Here is a 12,169-nt window from a genome sequence, read left to right as displayed (position 1 = left end):
GGGGACTTCCTAGGTGGCACAGGGGTTAAGAATCCACCTGCCAATGTGGGGGACACGGGTTCGATCCCTGTTCCAGGAAGATCCCACATGCCGCAGAACAACTAAGCCCGTGCGCCACAACTATTGAGCCCATGTGCCGCAACTACAGAAGCCCTCACACCTAGAGCCCGTGCTCCACAATAAGAGAAGCCACCACAATGAGAAGCCCACGCACCACAATGAAGTGTAGCCCCCACTCGCCACAACTTGAGAAAGCCCACACAGAGCAACGAAGACCCACTACAGCCAAAAAAAAATTAAAAAACAAATTAAAAAAAGAAAAAAAAAAGAGTCTTAACCACTGGACCTCCAGGGAAGTCCCTGATTTTCCCCATCTTAACTGTGAGCTCTGAAACCAAAGGGCTGACCTGGCCAGGAGGTGGAGACCTGGGGCTTGTCAGGGCATTGGGTGGGGTTCGGGGCTTGCCATGCTCTACCTCCCAAACAACTCAGATAATGGAAGCTTGGTGGTTTTGACTCCAGGCTGGGGTCTCCCTTCATGCCTCTGTTGCCTGGGTCCCAGGCCTCCAGCCTGGCCTGCCCCTAGAGTGGCAAAGGCCACCCAGCTTCCCATCCCCAGGTTCTCCCCCTGCTTTTCCCTGTGTGGGGATGACCCTCCCCCTCCCGCCCCCAGGCCCACCCACCTCTGCAGTGGGAGCGGCTCTGGACTGGCCACCGTGGGTCTCCGACGAGATGCTGCCTGCTGCCAGCCCCGGAACACGGCCCTCCGCTGGGCCTGGAGGCGGACCTGCACCCACTGCTGGTACTTTTCACGCAGAAGCTGCTGCCCTGTGGCCAGAGAGCTGCTGAAGTGCCCCTGGGTGCTCATTCCAGCCTCGGCTGGAGCCCCGGGGAACCGTGGGCCCCTGCTGCACCAGCCTCGGCCCTCTACCCATGTGGGAACCAAGGAGGCCACCTAACTGTCTGGGTTAAAATGCTTCTATTACAGGTGTCCTACTGGTGACCAGGCCAACAAACTCACAGACTTTTTTTTTTAAATTTCCTGACGATGCCTAGGAATCAGGAGAATTCACATAAAAATACAGATTTCCAGCTTTTCTGTAAAAACAAAGGTCTGGCAACACTGGGCCAACATTCCTGGGCAACAGTTGGGCAGGGGAAGCAGCCGTCCCCAGCGGACAGGACACAAACTTTCCCGAACGACCAAATCCCCCACCTGCCAACCCACTGATACGATATCGGTGGAGCGAGGAGCCTTTAAATGGCCCCAGGGATCCACGCCTTCTGTGCTGGGCTCTGAGGACACCAGGACTCCTGAAGGCCAGGTGAGGATGACGCGGGTGAAGATGAAGATGCTGATGATGATGGTGACACCCACGAGGAGCCGGGGTCCCAGCCCAGCACTCCGTGTAGATTGTCTCATAGAATCCCCACAATCACTCTAGCAGGTGGGTACCACCGTTATCCCCATTTTATGGATGCGTAAGCTGAGACTCAGAGAGGTTAAGTCGCTTGTTTAAAGTCCACAGCCAGGGAATGGAAGAGTGGGGCATGTGAACCCAAGCCTACAGCATCCACGCCACTCCTGCTCGGCCACCCAGTCCTGGGGTGGGGAGGGCTGGGGGGGGGTGTCCCCTCACTGGACTCTGTGCTAGAGGACCCGGAATCCTGGGTGCCCCTGATGGACCTTGGCCCCTCCCTCACCTCTGGTGCCCAGTCCCCGACTCACTCTGCCAGCAGCAGTGCCAGTGGCCCAGGGCACGTCGCTGCAGTCTCTGGCCCCACTCCCGGGCCCACTGCTCTGCCTGCCGCCGCTGCACCAGCCGCCACCGCCACAGGCCCAGCGCGGCCCTGCAGCTCCGATCCCAGGCCCAGCGGGCACCCAGCTCTCTCCGGGCCCCTTGGGCTGTTGCCCAGTGACTCCAGCCAAGGAGGATGCTGGGAAGGGGAGTGTCCACCCTCAGGTGGTCACTGCCACCCTGGGCCAGCCCGGCCCTCCCCTCCCGTCCCCTCAGCAGCGGGGAGGGGCTTGGAGTGATTCTTCTCCCTGTTTCCATCACGGGGGAGAGTGGGTTGCTGGGGACTGGAGGGCTTCAGTGCTACTCCAAGGGTCACAATGACAGGGAGTCGGGACACAGTGGGACCCCGGACTCCCGATGCCAAGTGCTGTGCTCAGCTGCTAGTGATGAATGTTGCTACGGACTGAGCGCTCATTAATGCCAGGCACTGTGCTAGGGGATGCGCGTGTCCCTACCTCCTTGATTTCCACTGAAGTAAGTCCTATTATTACTGCCATACAAACAGGGAGGTAGAGGCAGAGAGAGGTTAAGCAACTTGCCCAAGATCACACAGCCAGTGAGGGGATAACCACAGCCTTGACATTTCTGGAGAAATGAATACCCTGCCTCACACCGCACCCCCCACCCCCACCCCGCCCCATGCCTCTCAGGAGGGCAGGGTAGGAGGGCAGGAGGCACTGCGAGGATCTGAGTCTGGGGTGTGAGGGGAGCCCTCTGGGATGCAGACCCCAAGGGGATGCAGCTGGAAGGACAAGGACCGATGGGAAACAGTAAATCCACAGGGCGGGGGGCCGCGGGGCTCAGCCGTCCTGGGGAGGGGTCCCTACCGCCTCTGAAGGGTGCGCTGGTGCCACCTCGCTGCTCCCCGGGACTGCTGGGCCCGCGCCTGCCAGAGCAGAAGGCACCGCCCCTGCTGCCGCTGCCCAGCTGCCCAAAGAAAGCCCACCCGGAGCGTCTCCAGGACGGTGGGGGCCCTGGAAGCCTGGGGAAGGAGATGTGGAGTCCTGGGTGCCCTGGCCGCCCTGGGCACTGCCACCCTCTCCTACCCCGGCTCCTTCCCCGTCCCAGCCCTCCCCACCCTCTGCCCCTCACCTTCCCCAGGGAGCTTCGGGGTGTGCTCTGGCCCGGCGGGGCCTCCCCTCCCAGGATGCTGCCCAGCGATCCTGGGGCCGAGGCGATCCTGGCGCTGCCCGGATCCTGTGCCCTCAGGTGCCAACCCCTCAGGATGCGCCGCAGCGCCCGCCGCCGCACGCCCTCGGAGAAGGAGCTACAGGAGGGGGCAGGGGAGTGCCAGGGCCCCACCTCACCCCTGGCTGGGGGTGCTGGAGCGGTGCCCCCATGAGCCAACACGGGGCCGGAGCTGGGCACCACTGCCTCTCAAACGGGCTGCACGCTGGGACCACGGGGGTTGGGGGTGGGGGGGGAGGGGGGCGCGCTAAGAAACACCGATGCCCGCTGGGGTCCCACCCCTGGAGATTCTGATTTAACCGTCCGGGTGTGGCCTGAGCTTCTCGACTGTTCCAAAGCCCCCAGGGTGACCCTCGTGAGCAGCCAAGGCTGAGACCACAGCTCTACTTGCACTGACCACCTGCTTGATCCTCGCCACACTCCCTGGGTGGGTGGCGGCCACACAGTTGATGCGGGGTGGAGCCAGGCCCAGGCCCGTGGACCCTAGACTCAAGGGCCCACACCAGTATTTCTGCCTCTGCTTGGTTATAAAGATAGGGAAACTGAGGCCTGGGGGAAGGTCATTTCCCCAAACTCCAAACTGCAGCAGACCTGGGATCCAAGCACTTATCTCAGGCTACAGGGCAGCCCCAGATATGTTGCAGGGAGATATGGACTGTGCCCTGGTACCCAAAGGCCAGAGCATAGACTGGGGGAGGGAGGGCTACATTCTGAAGGATCATGGTGAACTGAGTTTCCCTAGAGTTCCAGGGGTGCATTAAAAGAGACCGAGGGTCCAAGTGGACCAAGTGAGTGTGGGGCTGATGCGTGCTAGGTGCATAGCTTTTGTTTGTTTTTGTTTTTATTTTTCTTGGTTTGTTCTTTTTTGTTTGTTATTTTGGGGGTTTTTTTGTTTGTTTCTTTACAAACCCTTGTGTCGAGGGCTGACTTTCAATAGATCACAGCAAGGGATCTGCTCTGCTAGATATATAGCTTTTAAGGACAGAATTCTTAACCCTGCAGCTGCTGGCTTACATTCCTCCTGACATCCCATCAGTGAAGCTAGCCCCTCCTGACCTCCACCAGTCCCCTTACCCACAACCCTCAGCCTGGGCTCTGAATCCCGGCATCCCATCTTGTATAAAAGCATCACAAGAAGATCTCACTATAGGGAACTTCTTGCTCCTAATTCAATGTGATTTCGAGCAAGCTGCTAGACTCCTCTGAGCCTCAGTTTCTCTAGCTGTGTAGTAAGGCAAATGGGGGCAGAGGAAAAGTGGTCCCTCACTGATTCATGTACAGCATTCGCTCCGTGCCTACGGCAGGCCCGGCACCTGCAAGATGCTGGGAGGCTGCGGTGAGGAGACAGACTTGGTTCCCGCCACTAGGCGGCTCCCACTTAGCCAGGAGGTGGGTGAGAGGTGGGTCCAGATTCTGGGGAGGGAGACGAGCATTAAATCAATCTCCCCATCAGGTTCCAGCCAGCTTGGTAGGACTCTGTGTCTGTGCCCCTGGCCACTCCCTGGGCCCTGTGTCTCTCTGCTCAGTCACTGTCTGTGTCCCCGGGCCACCTCCCACGGCCCCACGCCTGCTGGGCCCCACAGGGTGCCAGGCCCCATGCGGGGGCCGTGGGGAGGAGCAGGGTATGTCCCATTCCCTATGGGACACTCCATCCAGTGCTGAGCAATGCTCACATGCCCACCCACGCCCCCCAGGCCCCACTGCAGGTCACAAGCTCGCGGACACCTACCCTGCCCGCTGGCGCTGGGAGAGCCGCATCCTCCAGAGCAGCAGCGCCCGGTGGAGAGCCAGCCTCCGGCGGGCTTCCTGCAGGGAGCCCCGGCCTTGGTCCTGGGGCAGCGCCTGGGCCACCACCCCCAGGCCATGGGCTGTAGCTCCTCCAGGGGCTGAGCAGGGGAGGGCCCTGTTCCCTGAGAAGCAGGGAAGAGATGAAACAGTAACCTCCCTCTGCCCAAAGCCATTGGTGGCCGCTGCCTCAGGCCCCTTAGGACCCCTCCCCTCGTGGGTACTGCCCCCTCCCACCACCCCCAAACCGTCCCCACCAGGACACCGCAAAGATCCCATCTTCCCCTGTCAGGTGTTGGTCGGGGGCAGGGGTTGTGCGTCCCCCTAAGACCAGGGGCTTCCCAGGAGCAGGAGCTACATCTCTTCCAGGTGGAAGTTGGAACAAATCTCTTGCCCAGAGGAGCTCATGACGGGGGGGTCAGGATGGGGCCCGCCAAGGCCTGCTGCTCCAGGGACCCCTCCGGACCCTCCCAGGCCTGCCAGGCTGCACCCCTGAGAAAGCGCTCGATCCCATCACCTCCCATCACGAGAATCCATTAACCAACCGGGTGACTGCAGAAGGAGCTTAAGTGACGCTGTTTGCTGGGGCAGGAGGGAGAGGGAGCCCCCAGGCCCGCCACTCTGCTCACCTGCCTTCCGCCAACAAAGGGACAGCTGGGTCACCTTCGCCCCATCTGAGGCCCGCAGCTGCTTCATCTGCACCCACTGCTGCAGGCACAACCTCAGGGTCCTTGCCCGGCAGTTGGACACATGTTCCCGGTACAGGGTCCCTCTTTGCACGAACCGCTGCCAGGCCCCAAAGCACCTGAAGAGCAGTGAAAGCTAAAAATGTCCCATAATAAAATAGTTAACAAAGAAAAAAAAGCTATATGTAGATCTGTGTTCCTTCCCTTCACTTAACTTAGGTGGTAGTCACACACCGACACCCTTTGTGATTGTTAATTTCCTATCTGTCCCCGCACTAGGCCATAGGTTTCCACGAGGGCCAGTGACCGCAGACTTATAACAAAATCCCAGCCCCTGGGTGGTGTCTGGCAGGTCTTAACATCTCAGTTAATGGTGGATGTATTCATTTCTTATTCTCATCGTTCTCAACACTAGGAGTCAAGAACTGACTTAAAGGGCATCTCCCAGCTGCATCCCACCCTCTGCCTCAGGGGAGGCAGTCCCCATTCCCACGTCCCCCCTACCTGCAGAGCCAGGCCCTCTGGCGCTGGGTGTCCAGGGGAGCCACCCAGGCTGCATCTGCAGCAGGAGAGCACCCGGCTTGAGGGGGCCTCCCTATCCTCTGAGTCCTCAGCCTGGCCTGGAAGGCCTCTCCCTGGACCCCCTTCTCCTGCCTGGCCCATTCCTTCTGATGGCCCCACAGGAGGTAAACTAAAGGGAGGGAAGAGAGGGAGAAGAGAGAGTGAGCGGAGGGGAAGGAGCATCAGGGCCAGGAGGGACCACTGACTCCTGGCATGCCAGGCTGTGTGGCCTCTGGCCAGTTGCTCTCCGTCTCTGGGCCTCAGTCTCCCCATGAGTGAGTCACGTCTGACTTCCCAATGCTGACACTCAAGCTTCTGTCTGGCCTGTACCAACATCCACGGCACATGGATACAGGATGTGCACCTCTCATACTGCGCGTCCTTGAGCTGGTCACTTAATTTCTCTGTGCCTCAGTTCCCTATCAGTAAAATGGGCATAATGCCTTGCCAAGGTCACCATGAGACTTTAATGAGATCTTGCATGGGAAGTTGCCAGTGTAGATACTCAATAAATAGTCACTCACTCACTCACTCACTGAGGACCCCCTGCTCTTCCCTGTGTGGGGCCTGGGCCCTGCCCTGCCTGGCTCGGGCTCCGCCATTTCCCAGCCCCCCACATCTCACCAGCCAGCTGTTGCAGAACCTGCAGGGTCTGGACTCCCCTGTGTCCTTCATCTGGCCTTGGCCCAGAGTGCAGTGGAATCGGCTGGGCTCCTGCCTCCTCCCTCGGACTCCCTGGACTGAGAGTGAAGTTGTCCAGAGAGAAACTGATGCCCAGGCTGAGGGAGGGCACCTGGTCCCAACCTGTCCACCCCAGTCCTGCAGTGCTGTCTGCCTGCAGGAGCAAAGGTGCACTGAACCACCCCCCTGTTCTATTCCAGACAGTGTGTTCTTCTCCTGATTATGTAAGTGATTTGAGGGGAGGGTTCTGCTTTTGCTGTATTCTCTTCAATACTATTGGGGTTTTTTACAAGAAACATGCATTAAAATAAATATTACTTAAATAATTATTTTATACACATTTGTTTCATTTAAAAATAAGAACAAAAACAATGCATCACTGGAATGGAAAATTGAGGACATGAAAAGAAAATGACCACCTTTAATCTCATTGCTCCAGAGAAGACCACTATTCCCATTTTAGCATTTTAGGGGGATGGTGGGGGATGAGATTTATTTATTTATTTATTTTTATTTTTAATATTGGTAAAATACACATAATATAAAATTTACCATTTTAACGATTTTTAGGTGAACGGTTCAGGGGTGTTAAGTAATTCACATTGTTATGTAACATTTTAGTATTTTTGCTTCTGGTCTTTTTTCTATGCACTGTTTTATGTTCTAGAAAAAAATATCTTAGGTACTATTTTTTATCTTCTTTTTTTTTCATTGAACATTGTCATAACCCTTTTGCCTTGTCATTAGACATTCTATGCACATACCCATAAAGCTACTTCCAGGCGGTGGAATAGGATACATACGGAGGGAGGTGAAACTTTCAAATTAACTGAAATACTTCCACCTATCTTGAATGTTTTTTCAAATCAAGCATGGATTACTGTTATGATTAGAAAGAACACCAATGAAGACATGGAAACAAAAAATAAAGAAAAAAAGTGGGCAGGAATTTTTTCAATTGATAAACATCATATGGAACAGTTGCTAAATGTTTATCATGTGGTTAAACTACGATTGTCTCACTCACTGTTGGGTACTGAGGCTGTTTTGACGTTTTCACAAGTATAAATAACGCCGCGATGGACATCCTTGTACACAAACCTTTGTCCGCGTTTGCTGGTTTCATCCTCATTCTCTTGTGGGGGAGGGGAAACAGCAGGCAAGGAGGGAAGGCCGCCAGCGCTGCCCAGGCCACACCGACCAACCTGGGGGGTCCCACACTACCTGCTTCTCCAAGTGGTGTCCACCACCAGTTTCCTTCCTGAGGGGCCTCTGTCCTGGCCTCCCCCGGAGGGTGGGGGTCCTGGCCCAGCCTGGACGTGAGGCTGCCCTTGTTTCTGCTGCTGAATTAAGTTTCTCCACTGGATCAAGAGAGAAGGGGAAGAGGGACGTTGGCTGCAGCCTCAAATGTTCCCTGAGAGGGGCGGGCACCAGGAGGGGTGGGGACATGAGTCAGACATTGTGGTCTTAACCATTAGACTTCCCTGCCTCTTTGGGGATGGATGGATGGATGGATGGATGGATGGAGAGGTGGAGCCCAAGAGGCAGGGTTTTCCTTAGGAGACAAACCTGGAGCTGGGCCCTCCCAAAGCACTCTTCCCAAGGAGGAAAGAACACAGAAGTTCCCTTCCAGTCCTGGCTGGCAAACCGCTAGTAAAAAATAGCAACTGGGACTTCCCTGGAGGACCAGTGGTTAAGACTCCACACTTGCACTGGAGGGGGCACCGGTTCGATCCCTGGTTGGGGAACTAGGATCCCACATGCCACACAATGCAGCCAAAAAGAAACAAAACACAAAACAAACAAACAAACAAGAGCAACCACTTAAACAGTATGTTTAAGTTGCTATGTGCTAGGCAAGGTTCTGAGTTCCTTATGTTTATTAATTTAACCTCACAGCCACCCTGAGAGGCATATGCTATTGTGATCCCATTTTAGAGCTAAAGAGACTACGGCACAGAGAGGTTAAGTAACTTGCCCCAGATCACACAGTGAGAAAATCTGGGAAAAAGGAAAGTGGCAGAGACAGGATGTGAACTCAGGCAGAGACACCCACCCGTTCGACTGCCAATCACTCAGAAGGTACAACCCACGTCCCAGCAGAGCCTCCTCCCCAGACACATGGGCGTTTCATCACCTCCCCATGGTCCAACCTGGAGGCGCCTAACCTTTTGGAAGGTCCGTGTCACCAGGGCCTGCGTGTGTCGCCCCCAGGCCGCCTCCAGCTGGGCCTCCCGGAGCCACAGTGTCCACCGCAGCGCACGCAGCGCCCTGCGCAACAGCTGCCGGCGGCCCAGCGCCACAGCCGCCGCCACGGCCCGCTGCCTCTGCACCCAATGCCGCCACGCTCTGAAACACCTGGACCGCCACTGCCGGCTGGGGACAGACCAGGCTGACCAGGGGGTGGGCCTGGCCCCCCAGCCCCAGGGAGCAGCTGGGGGCTCCGCAGCACCCACGTTGCCTTTCCGGCATGGAGGGCTGGCTGGACCCCGGGAGAACGCCCCTCTAGGGTGGGCTAGCCTTGGAAATCGCGGACAAGAGGGCTCCTGGGGAGCCGGAGAACGCCCCGCTGGACAGCTGAGAGTGCAGGGCAGCCTCATACGTGTACGATTTCTGGGAGCAGCAGCCCCCACATTCCTGTCCTTGGGGCCTGGGAGGTTCCCTCCCCCTTAAATTCTGCAGTGATCCACCATCCAGGCCTCATCTCCATCGGGACAGAGGCTGCAGGCAGACGGAAGAGGAGCCACCCCAGGAGTGTGGCCCCAGCCCTCACCCCACAGCCCATGACCTCACCGGCCTATCTCCGACTCCAGGCTCACAGTGTTTCGGGCTTTGTTCTTGGAAAACAAAGGGACACAGCACAGCTCTCAGGCCAAGAAGCAAGCAGGACTGGACACCCCTGGCTGAGCCTGTCTGCCCACGGCCTCCCTTTCTGAGGGTGGGTGACAGGGTGTTGATAGCCAGCTTGGAGTGAGAATTCCTGGGAGGAGGCAGCTCCCCCCAACCCTGAGTCCCCTAGTCCCCATTGCTGGACTCCTCTGGCCTCTACCTGCAGAGCGCTCCTCACTGGGGCCGTGTCTGGCAGACAGGAAGCCGGCCTCTCTTCCTCCCCGCTGACCTGCTCCCTCGGGGTCCTGTCCCCTCCTTCCTGCCCAGGGAGGACTCCCCAGGCTGAACTGGACGAGACTGAAGAGCAGAGTCTGGCCTCCCTGCTGCCCGCCCCTTGAGGGAGCAGGGGATCCTTCCTCTGCCCCCTGTTGTATGTAGTCCCTGGGGAACACGTCTCTCCCGGCCATAGGGGTTGGGCAGGGAGGACCCTCTGCTCAGGGTCAAGGGCATCCCCAGGTAGCGTCTCCAAAGTGGTCTCCAGCGATGCAGGCTTGCTGCTTGCCTGAATGTCTGAGAGACCATCCTGGACCCCCGGTGTCTCTGGGAAACCTGTCGTTTCCCTGAGACCTTGGGAGTGTTTCCTCCTCTCATCCCAGGAAGCAAGAGCAGGCTGGCTGGGCTGGAGGCGAGCAGGGAGTATCTGGCCAGCTCTGGTCCAGGGCTCCCACTGCACAGGGCCTGGGGCTTCCCGGGTTGCCCGGCACCTGAGACCGACTGCCTCATGCCCCAGACGTTGCACAGAGGCCAGCAGCTGGTGAACAGCAGCCCGGGATGGGGCATGAGCCCGGCTCTGGGCAGGGACAGCGAGGTCCTCCAGGGTGAGGGGTTCCTCCAAGAGCCTGGAGGTCCAGCCCCCCAGGCCACACCGGGATCTGGAGCCTGGCCACGTGTGCCCATCGAGAGGGGCCAGGCCTGCAGCAGGCCCGACATCTGGGCTGGGGGTACCTGTGGCCAGCAGCCGGGACCGTCTCGGGCTAGAGGATGGGTGAACCAGTGGCCCTCGGGGTAGAGGGCTTCCCCCGGGTATCATGTTGGGCCAGAAGATTTCCTGAGGCTCTGACCAGAGGTAGGGGCTGGGGCGACGTCCACACTCGGCCATGCGGGTCTCCCTGACACTCAGGTTACTCTGCTGGATGGCAAACTCCTGGGCTCTCCCTTGGAGCCTCCCAGCCAGGGGCTGCAGGTTGCTCTGCTGGCAGAAGCTTGAGTTGGTCAGGTGGCCAGTTGTGTTCCTCAGGGTGAGACCCAGGCTGGGGCTGGGGCTGGGGCTGGTCAGGTTGCTCTGGACTCGGCAGGGCTCCTGGTGCAGCGCTGCCCCCAGGGACTGTGTGGCCAGAGGCCCTCCTCTCTCGGCCTGGCCCACGGGCACCCACCAGTCACGTCTACTGGACAGGCCGACACCCAGGCTCTTCTGGAGTCTCCGATGCTCTAAAAAGAGGACAGATGGTTAATGTGCTGGCGGAGGACTTGGCGGTCCGTGCTCAGGGAGGACAGGTGGGGAGGGACAGGGCCCCACACAGGAGGGAGCCCAGGCTCCAGAGGTCTGCGTCGGCTCTGTCATCCCAGGTGGACCTATGGACGCCCCTGGGGGTCTTAAGCAAGAGCAGTGACCTGGTGACAGTGCAGGGACTCAGAGCAGGGACGGGGCAGGGGCAGGGAGGAGGGCAGAGGGCAGCAGGGAGATAGCTGAGAGGCTGCTGAGGGGGTCCCCGGCTGGGGCTGGGGTTGGGGGCAGCAGGAGGATGGAGAGGAGACAGATCAGATCTGCTGAGAAGGCACAGAAGAGGCTGATGGAAAGAGAAGTGCCAAGGACGACTGCCTGGTATCCAGCTTGAGCAGAGGTGCTGGGGTGAAAGCAAGATAACATATCAAACGGCTAAACGTGGGCTGCTCTGGGGACCAAGGGGGTGGGGCTTAGATCCCCTCCTTCCCTGCCCGTCTCCCCAGCCCCCAGCTCCCCAGCTTCCCGCAGCTGGGAGACAAGGCCTCTTGGGGGTTGGTGAGGTGCCTGGGAGGGCCTGGCAGGTAAAGTGGTCCATGAACGTTTGTAGATAAGAACTAACGTTCAGAGAGGTTAAGCACCTCACTCTATGGTCACACAGCTAGAACACAGAAAAACCAGCAAGTAAATAGGAATCTGAATTTGTTCTTGGGCTGCCCCCACTCTTGGCTGCGCCAGCTCTATGGCCTTCTGGAAGCCCCAGGCACCTGAGCAGGGAGGTTTCCAGCCCACCAGCACCGCCAGAAACTGACCTGTGGCGGCCCCTTCTTCACCAGGGGCCCCAGCCAGGCCCACTCCTGGGCTGGCCTCCTCACCTCCTGTCCTGACTTCCTGACCCTCCCTTGGGCTCCAGGCTGGAAGACTTTGTCCTGGCCCAGCTGGCCCTGAACAGCTCATCTCTGGAATTAGCAAGGCCCTGGGCTGGCCTGTCTGGGAAAGGGGCTCTGGGCTGCTACCAGAGGGGACCCTGCTCCTGCCACCTCTGACCCAGACCCACTGAGCATCTTGCCTGGTCTCAGGGGGGTCACTGGCCTCGGGGGCACATTCTCCTTGTGGCTGGTGTCAGGTCTCAGCTCCAT

General features: G+C 58.4%; 1 protein-coding gene across 1 annotated transcript in view; it reads right to left on the bottom strand.

Moving 5' to 3' along the window:
• The window catches only part of C1H1orf167 (chromosome 1 C1orf167 homolog), a 17,912-nt gene extending 5,743 nt beyond the window's left edge, over positions 1-12,169 (bottom strand). Inside the window, 14 exon segments of the mRNA XM_057731017.1 lie at positions 684-828; positions 1,730-1,938; positions 2,627-2,781; positions 2,892-3,066; positions 4,287-4,400; positions 4,717-4,855; positions 5,378-5,577; positions 5,963-6,149; positions 6,644-6,699; positions 7,925-8,061; positions 8,869-9,076; positions 9,494-9,537; positions 9,750-11,017; positions 12,100-12,169. Coding sequence (XP_057587000.1) covers positions 684-828; positions 1,730-1,938; positions 2,627-2,781; positions 2,892-3,066; positions 4,287-4,400; positions 4,717-4,855; positions 5,378-5,577; positions 5,963-6,149; positions 6,644-6,699; positions 7,925-8,061; positions 8,869-9,076; positions 9,494-9,537; positions 9,750-11,017; positions 12,100-12,169 — 3,107 coding nt within the window.

This window comes from Hippopotamus amphibius, chromosome 1, assembly GCF_030028045.1.
Source record: "Hippopotamus amphibius kiboko isolate mHipAmp2 chromosome 1, mHipAmp2.hap2, whole genome shotgun sequence".
NCBI lineage: Eukaryota > Metazoa > Chordata > Mammalia > Artiodactyla > Hippopotamidae > Hippopotamus > Hippopotamus amphibius.
This window is presented reverse-complemented; position numbering and strand designations above follow the sequence as displayed.